Consider the following 22836-nt stretch of genomic DNA (forward strand, 5'->3'; position numbering starts at 1 on the left):
GAGAGGGAGAGAGGGAGAGAGGGAGAGAGGGAGAGAGGGAGAGAGGGGGAGAGGGAGAAAGGGAGAAAGGGAGAAAGGGAGAGGGAGAGAGAGAAAGGGAGAGAGAGAAAGAGAGAGAGAGAGAGAGAGAGAGAGAGAAAGAGAGAGAGAATCTTAAGCAGGCTCCATGCTCCAACACAGGGCTTGATCCCATGACCTTGGGATCATGACCTGAACTGAAATCAAGAGTTGGATACTGACTGAGCCACTCAGGCACTCTTTGACTATATATGAACTTAACAAAACCTGAAAACCTGTCCTAAGCATAGTTGAAGAGACTCGGGGGATCAGCATGGGGCAGAGAAAGCAGCCCTGTTCTATGTAGGAGGCAAGGCCCTAAGCAGGGAAAGAAAGTGATGGGGTAAAGCAGAGGAGGATTCCAGTAACCTGGGGGTGAGTGTTGAATGCTCTGACAGTTGGAAGGATTTGGCTGCCTGAATGATATGCAGGCTTTAGTTTTAGCATTCTTGGATAAATGAGAGAAATGTGAGCCAGGAATATAAAGCAAATTTCAAGTCTTTGATCTGCTTGGTAGACGCTGCATCTTCCCCTTGGGGAAGAGATCTGGACACTCTGGATCATCTCACATTTGACCCATACTTGTCATGAGACACTCTGACAGGAGCCCCATGGAAACTATTCTCTGGACCCACTATAGAATTTAACCCAAATTTCAATGTGGCTCAGGTGCTGCCTAGTGTGAGACCCAGGAAAAATCACCTCATCTTTCTGATCCTAATGACCTCATTTGTAAAATGGGGACAATCAAACTTGCACAGCAGAGCTGCTGTGAGGATTAAATCTGGCAATTACATGTGAGAGTACCTAGCCTAAGGTCTGGACTGTAACAGCCACAGGTAAGTATAGGATGACTGACTGACTGAATGAATGAACAAGCTTCAACAGAGGCCAGCAGGGAAAAGTTAAGCTGCTAACAAACCTAAAACCTTTGCTAAGGTGGAATCCCTGTTAGCTGAAGTCACTGCCTGCATATCCTAGGTCAACATTCCACCTCTGTGGGTAAGAAGGGGGTCAAAATGAGTTCAATGCCTCTGATGTCCTATAGTTGGAAAGCCTCCTGCCAAGTACACTCAGAGCTGGAGGCAGGAGGAAGGAGTGTAAATTTTGGAGCCAGACAGAGCTAGAGACACATATTGATGTTCTCACTTATCAACATCAGGTCCTATCAGCTCTATGACCTTGAGCAAGTCACTCTGAGTCTCAACTTCTTTATCTGTAAAATGCGAAAATCATACCTATTTTTAGGAATGCTGTGGGAATTAAATTATAATGTATATATTAATATCAAAAGGCGTGTGATGCCCCTGCCCCCTGCCTAGGTTTTCATGAAAAATTGTGGCTGATCTGTAAAGCAGTCAGATGCCTTAAGCAAGAAAAAAGCATCCAGGATACAGTTCTAGGATTAAGTTTGGTAATCAGCCTTAGGCAAAGGGAGGAGTAGATATAGGAAGGAGACTTTGGCTTGAGATAAACGTATAGAATGGGGGAGTGCCTGGGTGGCTCAGTCGGTTAAGCATCTGAGTTGCATCAGACTTCCACTCAGGTCATGATCTCCCAATTCGTGGGTTCAAGCCTCGCATTGGGCTCCATGCTGACAGTGCAGGGCCTGCTTGGGATTGTCTCTCTCCCTTTCTCTCTGTCCCTTTCCACTCACACTTTCTTTCTCTCAAAATAAATAAACTTAAAAAATAAAAAGAATAGAACGGGTACAAGTTAAGATAAGCAGCCTAAAATATGGCAGTGCCAAACATTAAAAAAAAGGGGAGGGGCCTGGGTGGCTCAGTCGGTTAAGCTTTGGACTTCAGCTCAGGTCATAATCTCGCGGTTGGTGGGTTTGAGCCCCTCATTGGACTCTGTGCTGACAGCATGGAGCCTGGAGCCTGCTTCAGATTCTTTGTCCTCCTCTCTCTCTGCCCCTCACGCGCTCATGCTCTGTCTTAAAAATAAATAAACATTAAAAAAAAAAAAAATTAAACATGGCAGTGCCTGAGTCCTGCTAGTGGACAAGAGAGAATGAGGATATGACAAGAGCAGGGCCAAATAAAGATGGCCAAGAGCTGGAGCAAAGAGTCAGCTGCAAGAGAACCCTGGGTCGTGCCAGCTGGATACTGTGTTGTCCCTATCAGTCTCAGGCCAAAATAGGAGGGTGTCACAGAGGGTTCTGAGGAGCTTGGTTCTGAAGTTCCCGTATTTCTCAGCATATGGGGCTGATCCTGTTAAAGAGAAAGGCACTGCCTGCATATGGGAACACCAAGCACTTAATTTTGAAGAGGTTTATAAAGCAGGGTCCTTCAGTGGCATTGGAAGAGCACTCCTTGGCACCTTGCTAAAGGGACCTTCCCTTATTTCATAGCCACTATTTTGCACCCATCTCATCTGTGTCAGTATTGCTCAAGGACAACCTGTGTTGTAAGGCTGCTTTGGGTTTGGGGATTGATAGAGAGGCATGATCTCCCTTGCCCATATGTGGTCTGGAACATCTACAGTATCTGGGTGTTCACCTTTCTAAGACTGTGGCAAGAGCACAGATGACTCCAAGTAGCAGGTTCCCTGAGGCCAAGTTGTTTGTACTTGGATGCCATGGGGACCTCAAGTGTTGACTGGTGCTGCATCTCCATGGCCTGAGTGGAAACCCTGAGGACTCATACAAATGTAGGCTCCATGAGACAGGCACTGTGTCAGTCTTGGTCACCACTGTACCCCAAAGAGGGTACACAGTAGGTACTCAATAAATATTTACTGACTGAATGAAGGAGAAAATAATAATCTCCCCTCCTCCAGTCTTATTATAAGCCCTGAGAAGTTAATGTGATGGGAAGGGCTCTTAACTCTTTATGAATACTTACTCCTGTGATGTTGACTGACATCTAGAAGTCAGGGTAAAAGCTAATATTCTCTGAGTCAGAGTGGGGTATGGGCAGGCCTCAACTGCTGAGAAGTGAGGGGCCCTGAGGACACTCTAATACCTGGCAGAGGCTGCTGAGGGCCTTCACACAAGGAATGTGGATGACAGGGAGCTTAAATCAGAGGTTGCAAACTGGTGGCCCTTGGCCCAAATCTGGCTTGCAGACAGATTTGGCTCATACACGGTTTAACATTTTTTAAATTTAGTAGCACATTTAAAATGGAGAGGAATTCTATTTTTTTTTTTTTAAGATTATTTTTAAGTAATCTCTACATCCGACATGGGATTTCAACTCACATCCCTGAGACCAAGAGTTGCATACTCTACCGACTGAGCCAGCCAGGACCCCTAAAAATTAGGGAAATTCTTTTTTTTCAAATTTTTTTTTAATGTTTATTTATTTTTGAGAGAGAGACAGACAGACAGAATGTAAGTAGAGGAGGGGCAAAGAGAGAGACAGAGAGACACAGATTCCGAAGCAGGCTCTAGGCTCTGTTAGCACAGAGCCCAATGTGGGGCTTGAACTCACGAACTATGAGATCATAGCCTGAGCCAAAGTCAGACACTTAACTGACTGAGCCATTCAGGTGCCTCAAAAATGAGGGGAATTCTTAAACAAATCTGACTTTCTAGATTCCTTGAAAAACTGAAAGATATGGTAATAACTAACTGGAGCTGGCTAGGAGAGGCATGCACTCTTCAGCTGGTCATGCTCATTTACTTATTTTTATTTCCTATCTGGTTTCTGCAGGCATTTGAGGGTGCAATGCCTGCGAGGGGAGATGTAAGGAGGAAAAGACAGCATTGGTAGTCTGGAGAACTCTAGTGCTCAAGCCCTGATCCAGCTCTCGGTGTGAGCTGGGCCCCCTTACCTGATGAGTCAGTGACAGCAGGGTCGGCCAGCCGCCCATAGTGTGCCATGAGTTTGAGCTTGGTTTCCTGTTTCCTGTGTTTCTTGCCCACATAATGTTGTTGAGCCATGACAGGGTCGTTGAAAGTCGCATGGCAGAGGCTGCAGAACTTGTCTGGGTCTATCATTTCTCTATTCTGGTGCAAGGCTAAGGTGGAGGCCACAAGGAAAGGGTTTGTAAGGCGTTTCGACAGAGCTGCGGTGAGAGAGTTCAAACAGAAACAATGAAAAAAGACCCAGAAGGTGCCAAGCTTTCGAGTATGCTGAATGGAAAGAAAGGCTGGGTCACTAGTCACACTTGCAGATGTAGCACTGCCTGTGTGAATCACACAGTGAAAGTCTTATCTAATTGGGAAAACTGGCAAGATTTGGGAGAGCTCAAAGACCAGCTACTTTGGTCAGCAGTTTTCACTACTTTGGGCATATGAATCCTGATTTCCTCATATTCTGAGGAGGTTCTGCACTTCTGCTATCTAGTTGTCAAATTATAACAGTCTAGAAATGTACACGTTTCTAGTTCTTTTATCCCTCAGAATTCCCCAGAGCTTCACAGCAAGTGGGACAAAAAACTGGGAGCCAATGCACAGATGTAGTAATTGAGAGCCTGAGGATTGGGAGGGTCATTTAGAAAAGGTAACCGTACTAGGAGGCCTTTTGGGTTACACTGTCTTCTAGGCTGAGTAGGAGAAAGAGAGGATGATACTGATGTTAAGTTACATACTTTGTACATATATTTCCTCCTTTGGTCCTCAGAACTACCCCATGAGATAAATATCATCTTACCACATTATAGAGAAAAATCAAGGCTCAGATGGGTAAAGTGACTTGCCCAAGATTACCCTGGTAGTGAGTGAATCCATCTGCGTGACCCTAAAGACTATGCCCTCTTCGCTAGGCCAGGCTGCCAGAGTGTGGTAGGGAAACCTGAGGGAGGGCTATAGTCCATGCTTTTACCTTCAGAAAACATCCTTGGTTCTGGTCAATGAATTCAGGTAATCAGAGTGTGTTATGAGTCCCCTGTGGGTCGGTCAACAAATGTCCTGATACTCCTGGCAGGCCACACAGCTGCTTTATAAAGTGGATGCCAAGACTCACGAATGAGTCCATGTGGCTAGAATGGTGTCAACCCAGTAACCACTGTTTTAAAAATGTGGCCTAGACCCCCCACCAATGGTGGAAGAGGAGTGGGGCTCAGCAGCACTCAGACAGATGGCTCAGATGCTTGCTCAGCAAGTTGCTTGAAAAGTAATGCACATGTTGTAGAATATTTGATAATATGAGAAAACATTCAATATGTGGTGTTACATTAAAAAGAAAGCAGGTTATACAGAAATCTGTTTCTTATGTCCTCAATTTTGTAAAACAAACGAAAAAACATACTGGTGATGCATGGAAAAAAGGCCAAAAGCATAGAGTAAAAGGGTGCTTTTCAGTAATATCCAACTTTTCTATAATGAATATAGACTTCTGACATCAGAAAAGAGATAATAATGGTCGTTAAAACATAAAAGGCAAAAAAAAAAAAAAAAAAAGACATAAAAGGCCATTCTTTAAAAGATACTGAAGCATCAGAGGTGAACGGTTAAGTTGGAGGAACCGCTTCACGGACATCCAAAAAATAACTATGGGAGTCTTCTCTCAGGAAATAGCTTGAAATATGGGAAGAGTTTTCTACAGGGATGTTTGCTGTACTGTTATTTATAAATATCAAAAAAGGGGAGGGAGAAAATGTTCAACATTAGAGGAATGGTGTTATGATAGGATATTATAAAGTCCTTAAAATGTTTACGAAAAAGTTTTTAATAACATGGGGAAATACAAATGTTATATTAAACAGAAAGAGTATAAAAGAAAATTACACACAATATGATGTTATCATTGTTAAAAGATATATGCACAATCATATGTGGGTAGTAGCATTTTGAAATGTCACTAATATATTAACAGTGTTTCTCTGTGGTAGGATTTGGGGGATATTTTACTTTCTTCTTTGTACTTTTTTGCATCATTTCAGCTAGAATTATTCATAATGAGTATGCATCATTTTTATAAATATAAGGTTATTTAAAGTATTCTATGTTTATATGCAAGTATATATGGATTTAATCTGTACATACATAAAACTATACACACAGATATACACACATACACATAACAAAAGATTATAGGAAAAACAATACTCCAAAATATTAACAGTGGTTACCTCTGAATGGCAAAATTATGCGTACTTTTTCTTTTCATATATCTGTATTTTCCTTATTTTCTACAACATGCTTCTATTACTTTCACATTAGAAACATGTTTAACTTCATAAATATAGTTATAAACTCATGTAAAAACATAGAAATGTGCTTAAACTACAAAATTCAATGAAAAGTAAAAGCAGGATACAAACAGTACATGCACTATGATTACAACCATATAAAAGCATATCTGTACGTGGCAAAGGCTGAAAATGAATACGGAAAATAACCTCTTAAGTATGGAATCTTTGGGACCTGGCATATACCAGGGAATTTTCCCATTTATAGAAAAGATCAATCCATATAAAGACAAATAACCTTATAAAGTTTTTGTTCTTAAGCTATTTTCTCTTGGCCTAATGTTTTAATCTTTTTGGTACCATGCATGGTACCAACACTGACTTTATTATTTTTTTTAAGTTTTATTTTTTTTTAGTAATCTCTACACACAGCATGGGGCTCGAACTCATGACCACAAGATCAAGAGTTGTATGTTCCACTGACTGAGCCAGACAGGCACCCCCCAACACCGACTTCAAACAAAAGCAATCAGTACTAGTATAACTTAATGATGAACAAACCATAAGCAAGGCCAATGACATGCTCCAGGTGGTAGATGCCTCACCAAATACTTCATTTTATAAGGGGATTCCACTTGTGGGCTATCTTAATGACAGTGATAATACTAATGATAGCAGCTGTCATTTACTAAGCATCTATTATGTCCTAGATTCCTTAAATACATTTCATCCTCACAACCTATAGATAGAATTATTAACATCTTACAGGTGAGGAAACTTAGGCACAAAGAAGTTAAGTCATATAGATAGTAAACAGCAGCATCAGGATTTAAACCTGCATGTCTGTGGCTTCAAAGTCCATATTCTGTTGTTTCATAGCATGAATAACCAGATTTGGGTGTGTTAAGAGGGTATAATTATGAGTAATTTTTCACCTTATCTTCAAAGTCTTCTAAAACATTGTTGTCTTGTTTTCATGATACAGTATTACAAAAAAGAATAAGTATTATAAATAGTATAGTCAGTCTACTTCCTGGTCCAAGATAAAGAAGCAAAAATTACAAAAAAAAAAAAAAAAGACATAAAAATCAAAGAACTTTCATTCTCAACTAACTGCAGTTAGTGGAGGTTAAAAATCCCAGAAAGTCAGGAGTTAATGAGATGAAAACGAGGGTTGAGCAACAGTGGTGACAAGATAAAGGGGACTATTTTAGAAGTCAACGCACTGGAATGAATTCATGGCAGTTGCAAACATGGCTTGCTGGGCAGTAGTGGCAGCACTCAAGTATTCAGCTTTGAAAAGCAAGTCCCTGTCTTGAGGAGAACAGGCAGTTTTGAGGATTAAAGAGAACAGGGCATAACCTGAGCACACGAAAAAGACAAGGATTTAGCTTTCAACTTGGAACACATGGTAATAATGGCAGGTGAATGCTGGGAGGGAAAAATCTAAGTGGGAGAGGTAAGAGATAGAATGCTCTCATGGTATGCATGGCCTGGAGGACTTTGACACTCTCGATTATAATTATTCATCAGGACAAAAGCTCAGGGCTAAGACACTTCTACAAAGAAAAACTGATGTAACCAAAGAAAGGGAAGTTAGGTGAGCACAACTCTGAGACTGCATTTCAATCTAGCTGGGCCTACTTTGGTATTTTTAAGGACTCTCAAAAGTTCGACCTCTCCAAGTCTGTGGCCCTAGGCATTGCATTCTGGACATTGGCATTGGTGCCCTGAGGATGGGAGGGGTACCGATACAGCACTACTCAGGAAAACCAGTACCTTCCACCTTAGTGGATTGCTGCTTCAGCTTTAAGTTCTTTGCGTGGGTCTTCCCCAGGTAGTGCGACTGGGCCACGACAGGGGAGGAAAAGGTCATGTTACAGATGGGGCAGCACTGGTTCTTGTCTTTGCTTCTGCTGTTCTTCTGGTTGGGAGAAAGAACACAGGTCTGATCACGCCACTGCCCAGCCAGAAAATCTTCCATGGTTCCCCACTGCCCACAGAAGAATGGGCATTCAAGGCCCCCTTCACACACTAACCCCAACCTACCTTTCTGGATCCTTCTCCAGCTACTTCATTTTAGGCTCTACTCACCATTCCCCACTTTATTCCCTGTTACTTCCTTGCTTTGTTTAGGTCATTCTTGCTCCTAGAATGATCTTCCTTTTTTCCTGCCTGGCATATATCTGCTTAGCCTTCAAGACTCATATATATATGTCACTTCTTCTGGGAGACTTTTACTCAACTCAGTACACAATTATTGAGCTGCTTTGTGTGAGTATTCAGAAAATAATTAATCTTGTTCCTCCTCTGCATGCCTAGAGTACATTAAACAGATCTCTATCATAGCACTTGTCACCCAAACTGACAGTGTCATAGCTTAGGAGACTTTTCTGTGAACCAAAGTGCAGTGTTTGGGTATGGACCATTGGACTCATCCTTGTTTCCTATCCTTAGCACCCTGCTGGAGTCTGACACATAGTAGATACTCAGGATTTGTTGAACAAGCAGATATTATTTGTTGATTGTGATTACACCAGAAAACAATGTATTTCAAGCCTATGTTAAGAGCTCCCAGCCTCTCTCTGAGGTCTGATCTCTGAATAAAGTATTCATTCTAAGAGGATTTTTTAATCCTGGCACTATTGACATTTTGGAGTAAATAATTCTTTGTTGCAGAGGAAGAAGAAAGTCAGTCACTTCATTTGAACTACTGGGCCACCCTGAGAGTTGAAGTAATCAAGATACAAAGAGGTGAAGTGACTTGTCTAGGGTCCCAGAGTTGATCTTGTCTCTCGAATTCTAAATCATAAGCAGAAGGGCAACTAGGGGATGGGTCCAGTGAATTTGGAGAAGGGATGAGCAAGGCCCTTCCACGCCTGTGAACACTGTAATAGGAGGCTATCTGTAAATTTTCATTCATTGAGCATCCATCAAGAATTGTAATTTTACCTTACAATACCCTTAAAAGGTAGGAATTATTATCTCCATTTTATGAATAAAGTACAGAGAGATTAAGTGATTTGCCCAAAGTCATCAAACCAATAAGTTGCAGAGCTAGTATAGGGCCCTAGTCTGCTACTTCTCATCCCATGACATTTGAACAACCTCCCATAAAACAAAATTAATGGTACCCTTGAGGGATTAGGATTGTTTCAGCATAATTCTCACAGTATTTCTAAGCCAAAAAGCAATGCATTTACACCTCAATCAGAACAGGCATTTGGAAAGTTGTTTCTTCCACCTGTTTATTCAAAACATTCAAGTGCTGAACTCAGCTCTTTCCCTCCCATTTCAAGAAAGCAAGCAGCCTGGCTTCCTTCCACTTTTTCTCCTTGAGTAGTAAATGAGAAGCTTTTAGTCCTGCTCCAATAAACCACTGGGTGGTAATGCATAACAATGGCTCCGTATACTGAGCCGCTGTGTGTTTGGTGCTTTTGATAAATTTTCCCTCATTTTAGGTTGGAAAAATCCTAAAATGTTGATATTAACATCCTCATTTTTATGGAGGAAGAAATCAAGGCTCAGAGAAGTAACAACACTTGTCCAAGTCACACAACATGGCTAGGATTTGAAGCCAATTCAGTCTGACTCAAAGCCCACATTCTTTCCACCACACCAACCTGCCTGCTGGCTTCATCAGGAAGCGAGTGGTCTCAACATGGCAGCTGGATTACCTGATCTGAGTCTAGCTTCTTCGTTTCCCCCTTTAATGTCTCCATTCCATGGATTGCTAGGTATCTCTTCACTTTGTTGGCATGTTTTTTGCTCTGCAAGAACCCAGGAAAAAGATCAAAGATAGCCAAATGCCATTTCATATCTAACAAGGCACTCAAAAACACTAGATTTTCATTTGATTCATCCTCACAAAAATTTTGAGGAGAGGGTGGGAGAAGAAACCTAGTTTATTGAGTTCCTACTCTGTTTAAAGCACTTTAAATGCTATCAAATCTAATCTTCACAGCAATCTATGAGAAAATTATCATCATCTCTGTCGTACTGATAAGGAAACTAAGGCTGAAGATGGTGAGGTTTCTTGCCCAAGATGAGCAGCAGAGCTGTGATTCTAACTCGGTCTATTTAAAGCCAAAGTGCATACTTTCTACTACATTAAGCTGAGAAGGAAGACGTAAGTATAATGATCTTGATTTGGACGGGAGAAATGAGATGCAAAAAATTAAGTCAATCTTCAAGTCACAGTCAACATGCATGGAGGTGATGTCTGGGTGGCTAAGAAGGAAGTGAGGGCGTGGCACGGAGTGTGGAAAGTAAACTTTTTTTTTGGTGTGTGTGTGTGGCGGGGGGAGTAAAGTATTCAAAGGTACAGTGGCATACCTGGTAGTGTGCCAGCTTCTGGGACTCAGAAATTAGCAAGGCGCAGCAAACCTTACACTGAGTATTGGTAAAGAGACACTGGTTCTTCTGGATCATGTGCTCCACTACAGAGAGGAAAATAAAAAAATCTTTGAGTTAAAAACCTGCTTCAACAGTGCCATCTTTGAACCCTCTCAAACACAGGCACTGAGTAACGGAATGCCATACCATCATATCTCGGCAAAGCTTTGTCACTCCTCACCTGTTTTCATGACGCATGCTATGTTCTCACATCACTTACCTAATTACTTACTTTACAACTTTGTGTAAGGCAATTTTCTTTACTAAGTAATTTTTTTTGAAATATAATTGACATATAACATTGTATTAGTTTCAGGTATACAATATAATGATTTGATATTTGTATATATTACAAAATGGTCACCATGATAGATCTAGTTAACATCTGTCACCATACATAGTTATAAATCTTTTTCTCGTGATGAGAACTTTTCAGATTTACTCTCTTAGCAACTTTCAAATATACAATGCAGCATTAACTATAATCACCATGCTATAAATTCTTTTAAAAAGGAATCTTTAAGGGCACCTGGGTGGCTCAGTTGGTTAAGCGTATGACTCTTGATTATGGTTCGGGTCATGATCCCAGGGTTGTGGGATTAAGCCCTGTGTTAGGGCTCAGTGTGGAGCCTGCTTGGAATTCTCTTTCTCCTTCTCTCTGTGCCTCTCCCCTCCTGTTTTTTTTTTTTTTCTTTCTTTTTAAAAAAATGAATCTTTAGATCATAAACTTAAACTAGATACCAATAAAAATGAAATAATTCTAGCCAGACACTGGTGACAGGCTTGGAGCTCTCCCTTAAAAGAATAAGAGAGCAGCAACTATGAAGAGAGGTGTTGAGACATGGCAGCACCTGAGACTTCTTCCCAGATAGAATCAGAAAGATTGAAAGACTTGAAAAGGGAATCATTTTTTCATTCTTTGTAAAAAAATTGTAATGATAAATTCTTTATCTTTTTATTATTTGTGAACATTTTCTGTGGAATTAAAAATGAAGCCACCCCCAAATTTATTCCACTAGAAGATCAACAGCATTTGCTGATTTTACTATTTTATTGTATTTTATTTTTAAAATATTTTATGTAATCTCTACACCCCATGTGGGGCTCAAACTCACAACCCCAACATCAAGTGTTACATACATACTCTGCCTACTGAGCCAGCTAGGTGCCCCACATTTTCTGATTTTAAGAATTTACATTGGTATAACTGTACATACAGAATTGGTTAGAAAATTGCATTGGGGTTTAGTTATTAAAAGACTAGAACATTCTTTTTGTATGGAAATAATGTGTTTATTAGGGAAACATTAAAAATTGGTTTCTTTTGAATAAATCAGAAGATTTGAAAAGAAGTTTTGGAGGATAAGTATCAATTAGAAGATGCTGCTGGATAATCTTTTACCTTCAGGAAAAAAGGTAAATTAATCCTGTTATTATATAGTAAACATAAACTATAATCTAATACCAGTTAAATGTGTATGGTACAAACCACGGTTAGGATCTTGGGTTCCCCAGGCATGCTGACTTGGGTTCAAATCCTGCCGCTGTTACTTACTGTTACTGTGTGATTTTATAGAAATTACTTAATCTCCTCCTGTGGTTTTCCTTTGTTTAAAATGAGGATACAGAAGTCCTGCCTCATCTGCAGTTTCACTTCCTGTGATTTCAGTTAACCGCAGTCTGGAAGCAGATGATCTTTCTTACACATCAATATAGTAGCCTAACGCTGTGTCACAATGCCTACGTCATTCACCTCACTTTATCTCACCATATAGGTATTTTATCATTTCACGTTACCACAGGGTAAGTACAGCACAGTAAGATATTTTGAGAGAGAAACAGAGATACCACATTCACATGAATTTTATTACAGTATATATATTTTTATTTTTAATTTTTTTTTAACATTTATTTATTATTGAGAGAGACACACACACAGAGCATGAGCAGGGGAAGGGCAGAGAGAGGGGGAGATACAGAATCCGAAGCAGGCTCCAAGTTCTGAGCGGTAAGCACAGAGCCCGACGCGGGGCTCGAACTCACAAACTGTGAGATCATGACCTGAGCCGAAGTCGGTCGCTCAACCAACTGAGCCACCCAGGCGCCCCACAGTATATCGTTATAATTGTTTTATTTTACTAAGTTATTGTTGTCAATCTCTTATTACTGTGCCTAATTTCTAAATTAAACTTTATCATAGGTATGTATGTATATAGGAAAAAACACAGTGTATATAGGGTTTGGTACCATCTGTGGTTTTAGGAATTCAGTAGGGGTCTTGGAATATATCCCCCATAAATAAAGGAGACTACTGTACTAGTAACTTGTATCTCATTGAATGTATTCTCCTTGTGGTTCTTCCATACAAAGCAGTGCAATGTCTGCTTAGTGCATGCTCACTGTCAGTGTTATATGTCAAATTCTTTTTCGGGTCCTGTGATTCTAAGCAAATTAATTATTTTCTATGTTGTACCTGTGAAGGTTTTTTTTTTTTTTTTTAAGATTTTATTTTAAGTAATCTTTATGCCCAACATGGGGCTTGAAGCCCAAGATCAAGAGTTGCATGCTCCACCAAATAAGTCAGCTAGATGCTCCAGGATATTTCTTTTTTTTAAATTTTTTAATGTTTATTTATTTTTGAGAGAGAGAGAGAGAGAGAGAGAGAGAGAGGGAGGAAGAGACAGAATCCGAAGCAGGCTCCAGGCTCTGAACTGTCAGCACAGAGCCTGATGCATGGCTCGAACTCACAAGCTGTGAGATCATGACCTGAGCTGAAGTTGGACACTTAACCGAATGAGCCAGCCAGGAGCCCCTCCAGGGTATTTCTTATTCTATAACTTGATGTGTGTTAAAATTTTTCTCACTGTTCTTGATCTGACTTTGAAACACCTAAAATCAGCTAACATATTACACAAGTTCTACACTGTAGGTACGTATGATATTAACCTGTTCTTTTTTTTAAGTTTATTTTGAGAGAGAGAGAGAGAGAGAAGAGGGAGAGAGAGGGAGAGAACGTGAGTGGTGGAGGGGGAGGGGGGGGGGGGGGAGAGAAAGAGAGAAAGAAACCACGAGATCATGACCCTACCAAAACCAAGAGTCGGATGCTCAACTGACTGAACCACCCAGGCGCCCCCATATTAGCTTGTTTTTAATCACTGGGCCCAGAGAACTAAGCCTTACCTTTGGGGAGAAGTAAAATTTCACCCAAGGCATGAGTTCTATAATGACACCAATAATCTGAGGCAGGGCAGAGTTCAGAAAACCATGAGGGGACAGCAAGCCCACGTTTTATATTTTTCACTCTGGAGCAAAACATGGCCAAGATGCCTTGGAGGGAGATTCTTGGTAGGAAACTTTTAAGGTGACTTTCCCTACTCTACAAGATCTAAAGTTTATCTATGCCAGCCCTTTTGGGCAGAAAGGCTATTGTCTGGCTGTATTTCTGCCCCTTAGAATCTGTTTATTTCCACATTTTTCTCCTATGGTGATTGGTAAATTTTTGTGAAAGACCTTGCCAGGCTCATCTGGGTTCAGAGAAACCAAGGAAAGTGGATCTGTCAACATATCTGGGCCAGAGTTAATTAATTAATTAATTAATTTTTAAGTAGGCCCCACACTGGGTGTGGAGCCAAATTTGAGGCTTGAACTAACAACCCTGAGATCAAGACCTAAGCTGGTATCAAGACTCGGATGTTCTGTCCCAGAACTTTTATTTTAAAGGGAGAATGAGAGGCTACTCAGAATGCAAAGCTCAGAGCACCTGGGTGGCTCAATTGGTTTAGTGTCCAACTCTTGATTTTGGCTCAAGTCATGGTATCACAGTTCCTGAGATTGAGCCCTACGTTGGGCTCTGTGCTGACAGCACAGAGTCTGCTTGGGATTCTCCCTCTCTCTCTCTCTCTCTCTCTCTCTCTCTCTCTCTCTCTCTCTCTCAAAATAAATAAACTTAAAAAAAAAAAAAAAAAAAAAAAAAAGGATTGCAAAGCCCACAAGGGGGAGATGGTACCCAGGAGTAAGAGTCCAGCCATCCTCTCCAGACCTGGAGATGCTGGATTTCTTTCTTTCTTTTTTTTAAATTAAAGATGAAATTCTTTTACTGTTTTAAGTTTCTTTATTTCTTTTTTTAAAATAATTTGTTAATGTTTATTTATTTTCGAGGGAGAAAGAGAGAGGGAGCAGCAGAGAGAGAGGGGACAGAGGATCTGAAGTAGGCTTCGCACCGACAGAAGAGAGCCCGATGCGGGGCTTGAACCTACAAACCGCGAGATCATGACCTGATCTGACGCTTAACTGACTGAGCCACCCAGGTGCCCCAATGAAATTCTTTTTCAAAGATATTCAGAAACTGACTTCCAAAGACTAAACAGGGCAGAGACCATGTTGTTTATGACTTTGTATCCCCAGTATCTAGTATGATACCTGACCCATAGCAGGAGCTTGGTAAATAACTACTAAATGAATAAAGAGGCACCTCTCTGGCCTCAGAGTATATCCACACAGTCCACAAATATATATTCAGAATACATTCTATGTGCCAGCACTGGGGCCATATCAACAAAACACAGTACAAAGTAAATAAAAAGCAAAATAGTGACAGAGAGGGAGAAATGCTATGAAAACAAAATCAGTGCTAGAGAATGATGGGGGCAACACAGTCAATGAAGACCATCTTAGGAGACATCAGCCACAAGGAGGTCTGGGGGAAATAGTATTGCAGCCTGAGACAGTGCCAAATCTCTGAGGCAGGGATGAGTTTGGCATATTCAAGGAAGGGAAAGGAGGTCAATGTGGCATGAGTATGGTGAATGAGACAAAAATGGTAGGAAATAAAGCTGGAGAGGCAGTGTGAGGCCTACAAGATCATTTTGGATGAATACAAGGCCTCAGAAGCCATGATTTGAACTATGGATTTTGTTTTTAGTGCAAGGAGAGGCAATAAGATCTGGCTTATGTTTTGGAAAGAATACTCTGATCATTGTGTCAGTAGACTGTATGGAGATGGCAATGGAGGTTGGCAATGGAGACAGAGAAAAGTGCATGGATTTGGAATTACGTTCTAGAAGTAGATCTGATACACAATTTCTTTGATTTGATGTGAGAGAATGAAGGAAGGAGTCAAGGGTAACTCCTAGGTTTTGAACTTGAGCAACTAAACTGAGATGAGATGAAAACTGGAGGAAGACAGCCTTGGAGGAGAATTTAAGACTTTTCTTTGGCTATGTTAAACATGAGTGGTCTATCAGATATATGTGTAGAGATATCAAGTAGTCAGTTGAAGATTCAAGTCTGGAGCTCAAGGGAGAGGTCAGAACTGGAGATATAAGTTGAGAATCATCAATATATCAATCATAAATAAGGCTATGGGCTAGAAAAGAATGCCTAGTGTAGATGGAAAAGGAAGGAGGCCCTGGGATAGAGTCTTAGAGCCTTTCAAACCCTGAGAGAGAACTGTCCAGCTAAGCCTTTCCTAAATTCCTGACCCATAAAAACCATGAAAGGTTCACAAGGTTGGAGGAAGCTAAGATCCACATTGGGAAAAAGAACTTCATAAATTATCAAAATTTTGAGAAGGTGGCCTGAATGTGGATCTCGGTTGCCCTGATATCCACACATAACACTACTACCTCTCCAAAATTGGTCAGATTTGATATAAGAAATCTGATGCTTAGAAAAATCATTGGAGGGGTGCCTGGGTAGCTCAGGTGGTTAAGTGTCCAACTTCAGGTCATGATCTCACAGTTGGTAGTTCAAGCTTTGCATTGGGCTCTATGCTGACAGCATGGAGTCTACTTGGGATTCTCTCTCTCCTCTTTCTCTGTCCCTCCCCCACTCATGATTTCTCTCTCTCTCTCTCAAAATAAGTAAACTTAAAAAAAAAAAACAACAACATTGGACAGGCTGAAGGTACTAGGTTGGGCCTCCACAAATGTCTCTAGGAACAATATATGACTGTTTCAACAGAAGATCTATAGTGTCTGAGGCTTCCATCACAGCCTTGCTGGAAGTAAGAAGCTTCCATTGTCAATGACCCTACATCTCAGCCCATAAAGCTGGATAAAGGATGCTGATGCTGAAACACTGATGTAGGATGATCTCATAATCCAATGATCTTTCTTTCTTTCTTTCTTTCTTTCTTTTCTTTCTTTCTTTCCCCCCCCCTATTTTAGAGAGAGGGAGAGAGAGCATGAGTGGGGGAGAGGGTCAGAGGGAGGGAGGGGAAGAGGGAGGGAGGGAGGGAGGGAGGGAAAGAGAGAGAGAATATCTTAATAGGCTCCATACTCAGCACAAAGCCTGACATGGGGCTTGATCCCATGATGCTGGGATCATGACCTGAGCCAAAGGGTCAGCCGCTCAACCGACTGAGTCATCCAGGCACCCCTCCATGACCTTTATTGACCATAACAATAGCCAACAGCCATACGAATATGGTCTTCACTGCATTTGTGTCTTCCTTATATTATAAGACATGATTGGCAGGATTTAATTTGTATCCATATTGTAGCCAACTAGATGTATGGGGAAGAGACTGAGATCTGGCATAGGGCTGATTTTCACAGGGTCAGTGAAGTATGGACAGAGACAGCTGGTGTAGAGAAGCAAGATAATTCATAAACTTAAGGAATTTAGGGAAAGTAGTATTTGGGGGAGAAAATTATCGTGACACCTCAATTCAAGTTACAATTGTCTTTGGGTGACTTAATGTGCCTTAAGTTGCCTTAGGATACTTAGGGCCAGAATAGCTGGCGTGACTAAACCATCTCCAATATTCCAATTAATGGTGAACACTGCTAATCTATAATGACTTACTACTCCTTTTTTTTTTTTAAGTTTATTTATGTACTTTGACAGAGAGAGAGAGCAAGCTAGAGAGGGGTAGAAAGAGGGAGGGAGGGAGGGAGGGAGAGGGAGAGGGAGAGGGAGAGGGAGAGAGAGAGAGAGAGAGAGAGAATCCCAAGCAGGTTCCACACTTCCAGCAAGGAGCTCAATGTGGGGCTCAAACCCACAAACTGTGAGATCGTGACCTGAGTTGAAACACAGAGTCGACACTTAACCAAATGAACCACCCAGGCGCCCCATGACTTACTATTGCTTGGGCCTTAGAATCTCAACTCAGCTCCACAGAAATTCATCAGTTGTCTGAAGTTGGTTCTCAGGGATAGATATAACCTATTTAGAACCCTGCTTCTTATTGCTTATTAGGAGGTAGTGGATTTCTAGGTACAGCTATAGTTAGAAAGCAGTAAACAACAAAAGATCCTAGTAAAAGCAAGCTGGACATAATCTACCAGTGGGTCAGACTGTTTAGGCAGTGTAGTCTAACAGGCAGGGTGGTCTACAAGAATGAATTGGACATTAGCCCCGTTAAGGTTATTTAGCTTCAGCACTTCTATTTTGTGAATCCATACTGTTGATGGTGTGTAAAAACTCAAATTTTATTATACAAAAAAGTCATGAAGAAAACAAATGTAATGGCATTGATGATGTGGTGTTAAAAAGTTTTCTACTTAAAATACGTATAACACATAGTTGAGCTGAAAGCACAATAAATGAAATGAAAAAACCACTAGAAAAAATCAGTATCAGTTTCTAAGTGGCAGAAGAATCAGTGAACTTGCAGATAGATCAACAGAAATACTCAAACTGAAGAAAAGAGAAAAAGAAAATTGATAATGAACAGAGCCACAGATACATATGGGATACATCAAGCATACCAAACAAATACATACCAAACATATATATGGGGAATCTCAGAAGAAGAGAAAGGAATGGGAAAAAAACCCACATATTTGAAGAAACAATGTCTGAAAACTTCCCATATTTGATCAAAGAAAAACATTAATCCATACAGCTAAAAGCCTCAAGGTACTCAAAATATGATAAATACCAAGAGATCTACACCTAGATACATCATAGTCAAACTACTGGAAGATAGAAACTCTTTAAAGCAGCAAGAGAAAGATGACTCATCCTGTACAGTGGAATAATTTGATTAATGACTTACTTCTTATCTGTAACAATGAAAGCCAGAGAGCAGTGGAATAACATATTCAAAGTAGTGAGAAATATCAACACTGTCAACTAATAATTCCATGTCCAGTAAAACTATCCTTCAAACAATATGCTAAGTGACAGAAGCCAGTCACAAAAGGCCACATATTATACAATTCAATTTACATGAAACATCCAGAATAAGCAAATCTATAGAAACAGAAAGGAGATAAACAATTGTCAGAGGTGACTGCTAATGGGTGTAGGGTTTCTTTCCGGGGTGATGAAAATGGTCTAAAATTAGATAGTGGTGATGGTTGTACAATTCTGTGAATATACTAAAAACCACTAAATTATATATTTTACAAAGGTGCATTTTATGGTATATGAATTATGTATCAATAAAGATGTTATTTTAAAAAATATATACTTTGGGGCGCCTGGGTGGCTCAGTTGGCTGAGCGTCCGACTTTGGCTCAGGTCATGATCTCGTGGTTCGTGAGTTTGAGTCTGGCGTCGGGGTCTGTGCTGACAGCTCAGAGCCTGGAGCCTGCTTCAGATTCTGTGTCTCCCTCTCTTTCTGCCCCTCCCCTGCTCACACTCTGTCTCTCCCCCTCTCTCAAAAATAAATAAACATTAAAAAAAATTTTTTTAATAATAATAATAAAAAAATATATATATATACTTTAAGACTGAAAACACAATAAAGACATTCCCAGATAAAGACTGAGAGAATTCACTGTTAGCAGGTTTGCCTTGCAAGAAATACTAAAGAAAGCCCTGCTAGCTGAAAGGAAGTGGTACTAAGTGGTAATGAATCCAGAGGAAGAAAAAAGAACACCAGAAATGGTAAATATGTATGCCAATATAAAAGACATTATAAATATTTTTTAATATTTTTTAAATCTTTAAATAAAATCAATAAATAAATCAATAAAAAAATTTTTAATCTTTATTTACTTTTAAGAAAGAGAGAGACAGAGTATAGGGGAAGGGTAGGGGCAGAGACAGACGGAGACACAGAATCTGAAGCAGGCTCCAGGCTCTGGCTGTCAGCACAGAGTCCAACACGGCGCTTGAACTCACGAAACGTGAGTTCGTGACCTGAGCTGAAGTTGGATGCTTAACCGACTGAGCCACCCAGGCGCCCACCCCAAAAAATTTTTTGATATTTTTTTTGAAAGAGAGAGAGAGACAGAGTGTGAGTAGGGGAGGGGTAGATAAAGAGGGAGACACAGAATCCAAAGCAGGCTCCAGGCTCTGAGCTGTCAGCACAGAGCCAGATGAGGCACTCAAATCCATAAACTGTGAGATCATGACCTGAGCTGAAGTCGGAGGGTTAACTGACTGAGCCACCCAGGTGCCCCATAAATATACTTTTTTAAATAACTTCTCTTCACTTCTTTAGAAGAGATATTGTATAAATCAATAATTATGACACTGAATAATTAGGTTTATAACATATATCAATGTAACAAATATGACAATAATAGTACAAAGGAGGGTGAGGAATGGAGCACTATTAGAGGAATGTTTTTATACATTTTATCAGATTTAAGTTAGTATTAATTTGAAGTAGACTGTGATGAGTTAAGATGCATCATATAGTCCCTCGAGCACTAAGAAAATACAATTAAAAAGTAAAAAAAAAAAAAAAAAAAGGGCACCTGAGTGTCTTGGTTGAGAGTCTGACTTCAGCTTAGGTCACAATCTCACGGTTCATGGATTTGAGCTCCACATCGGGCTCTGCTATCAGCACAAAGCCTGCTTCAGATCCTGTCTCCCTCTCACTCTGCCCCTTCTCTGCTTGTGCTCTCTTTCTCAAAAATAAATACATTAAAAAAAAAAAAGTATAAAAAATTGACAGAGGAAGTAAAATGGTCCATTAAAAAATACTAACCACAAAGGAAGTCAGTAAAGGAGAAAAGGAAGAACAAAATGAAAAGGAGATAAATAGCAAAATAGAAAATGTAAATCTAGCCATTATCAATAATTAAATTAAATGCAAACAGTCTAAACAGCCCACTCAAAAGCCAGAGACTGTCAAAGGATAAAAAGCAAGATCTATACAATGGGATTCTATTAGCAACAAAACATAATGAAGCCCATAATGAATGCACGGTACAACGTGGCTGAACCTCAAAAACATGCTGAGAGAAGCCAAATGCATTCATATTGTATGATTTTATTTATATGAAATGTTCAGAAAAGGCAAATTTTAGAGACAGTGGTAGCCCAGGGCAGGAGGTAAGAGTGGAGATTTAATGTAAAGAAGCAGAAAGGAACTAACTGGAGTGACGGAAATATTCTAAAACAGAATTGTGGCTACACAACTCTATACTTTTAGCAAAAAATCATTGCATTGTACAGTTAGAATGGGTGAATTTTATGGTATATAAATTATAACTCAATAAAAGTGCTAAGAGAAAAACAAAACAAAAACCAAGATGAGTAGTACCTGGTGTTACAGGTATCTATCTAGACCTCATATAAATACTGGAAAGTGAGGACAGTAGGGAAATGAACTGGGTCCTAAGTGACATTGTACATTCACACACACATAAGCAATTCACTTTTTAGAGCAAAGCTGCTGTGTTCTCTGCTTCAAGGTCCAGCAGATGCCTTCCCTGTCCCTCAAGGACAAAGGTCACTTCCTCTTTGTGCACAACCAATTCTTACACATTCCTCTTTACTGTACCCATTACATTATACTGAAACTGTTTTGGTGTCTGCTTCCTGGACTAGACTATAAACCCTCCCAGGGGGAAGGACAGTATCTTCCTCATCTCTGTAGCTCTGATGCCCAGCCAGTCCTAGGAACTGAGCATACATCAATGATTGTCAAATTAGTGAAAGGAAAATTGGGGTGTGTTTGGGGGGATTTGTACCAAACAAGTTTGAAATTATGAGGGAGACAGAAGGCCCATATTAATTTAGTAGGAGTCAGACTAGACTAGTTTTCAAACTGGAGAAGTACACACAAGGGTATAGGTCTGTGTACCACAGACTCCAAATTTAAACATATCTTCTTTGGATGTGGTCAAAAAGTCCATTTTATCCCAGGACAATCAGTTCACAAGCAACATATTAAACTTTCCATGATTAGTCTGCTCAGCAAACAAACAAACCTGATTTCCGAGCAGATTACTTGACAGGATTAGCACAGAAGGCCAGACGGTTTTTGTACTTCCGGACTGGAGTTAAGCAGCTAGTGGTAAGGACCATGAAGGGAGTCACACAACTAGGTCAGGCCAGCCCTTTCCATCCTCCTCTATCTCCATCTTACCCAGTGCCAGGTCAAATGCAGAGCAAGCTAGGAAGCTTCAGCCCAGAAGTGCCCCCCAGTGTACCCTGTTCTTCACAACTTCGGGACAAGCCTACGATACAAAGAAGTTGGACCCAAAGTATACCCTGGCCAGTTTTTCAGGCTCCTGGCCCCCATCGCATAAAAAGGACCCAGGTAGTAGAGACTCGACAAATAGAAACAGGGGTAAACCAGGTTCAGTCACCAAGGCCAGGAAGAACATGGGGTAAGAAGGCCTTCTGGAGTTCTTGGAAGTGTGGGGCATGAGAGAAGGGAGGCAAGATACACTAGGGGTGGGGGAACTTGGAGACTGGGACAATGGAGAGTCAGGGGAAAATGGTGGGGGGATAGCAGTCTGGCGGAGAAGGTTCTGTGGGTCTCCGAGAAGGCACGAATAGGAATTACAGTCCTCGAGGTTAGGGAAGAGCTGCGCTCTGGTGGATGAGAAAGGCGGGGGAACCCCCACTCCCAACGGTGTGAGCATGAGAAGGCCCTTGACTACTGGAGAGCGGAGACCTGATTCGCTGGGTGCGGCGGCCTCAATTTTCCGTGGAGCTGGCCCACGGTACCCAGGCCCTGCAGGGCTGCACGAGTCAAGGAGTCCCGGGCGCGTCACGCAAGGGGGCGGGCCGGGCGCCAGGGGGTGTGACCGGAGACCCGGGGGCTGGTTCGCGGTCCCAACCCGCGCTTCCTCCGCTCCCAGCGAAACGAGCGGGTGGGCGAGGGACTTACTGCCTCTGAGGTCCTCGGACTCACCTTCCTCCCTCCCCACTGGTTGGGCCCCGGACACTGCTTCCCACAGGCGGCGCGCCCTCTCGCGGTCGAAGCGCAGTCCGTCCGGTTCCCGGCCTTCTCTCTCCTCCGAGCTGTTGTATGGCAGGGCCCCTCCGCTGTCCGCGGCCTCCACGGTGCCCAACGCAGTATACTCCATCTTTCCTGCAAGCCGTAACCGGCAGATAGCCGCTCATAAACCTTGGTCTCGCGAGATGTGGGTGGGAGGGTGACTTTGC

General features: G+C 41.2%; 1 protein-coding gene across 3 annotated transcripts in view; it reads right to left on the reverse strand.

The window, feature by feature from the left end:
* The window catches only part of ZNF346 (zinc finger protein 346), a 32396-nt gene extending 9595 nt beyond the window's left edge, over positions 1–22801 (reverse strand). For 2 of the 3 annotated variants that reach the window (XM_049648640.1, XM_049648642.1), the window contains exons 1-5: positions 22583–22801; positions 10474–10577; positions 9816–9908; positions 7918–8062; positions 3838–4071 (exon numbers count right to left, since the gene is read on the reverse strand). In XM_049648640.1, the coding sequence (XP_049504597.1) occupies positions 3838–4071; positions 7918–8062; positions 9816–9908; positions 10474–10577; positions 22583–22757 (751 nt within the window). In that variant the 5' untranslated portion in view covers positions 22758–22801. The remainder of the gene's footprint in view (positions 1–3837; positions 4072–7917; positions 8063–9815; positions 9909–10473; positions 10578–22582) is intronic. The other variant, XM_049648641.1, reaches the window with a different exon arrangement.
* Positions 22802–22836: the final 35 nt, after the last annotated feature.

The sequence above is a fragment of the Panthera uncia genome (assembly GCF_023721935.1).
Source record: "Panthera uncia isolate 11264 chromosome A1 unlocalized genomic scaffold, Puncia_PCG_1.0 HiC_scaffold_17, whole genome shotgun sequence".
Classification (NCBI taxonomy): domain Eukaryota; kingdom Metazoa; phylum Chordata; class Mammalia; order Carnivora; family Felidae; genus Panthera; species Panthera uncia.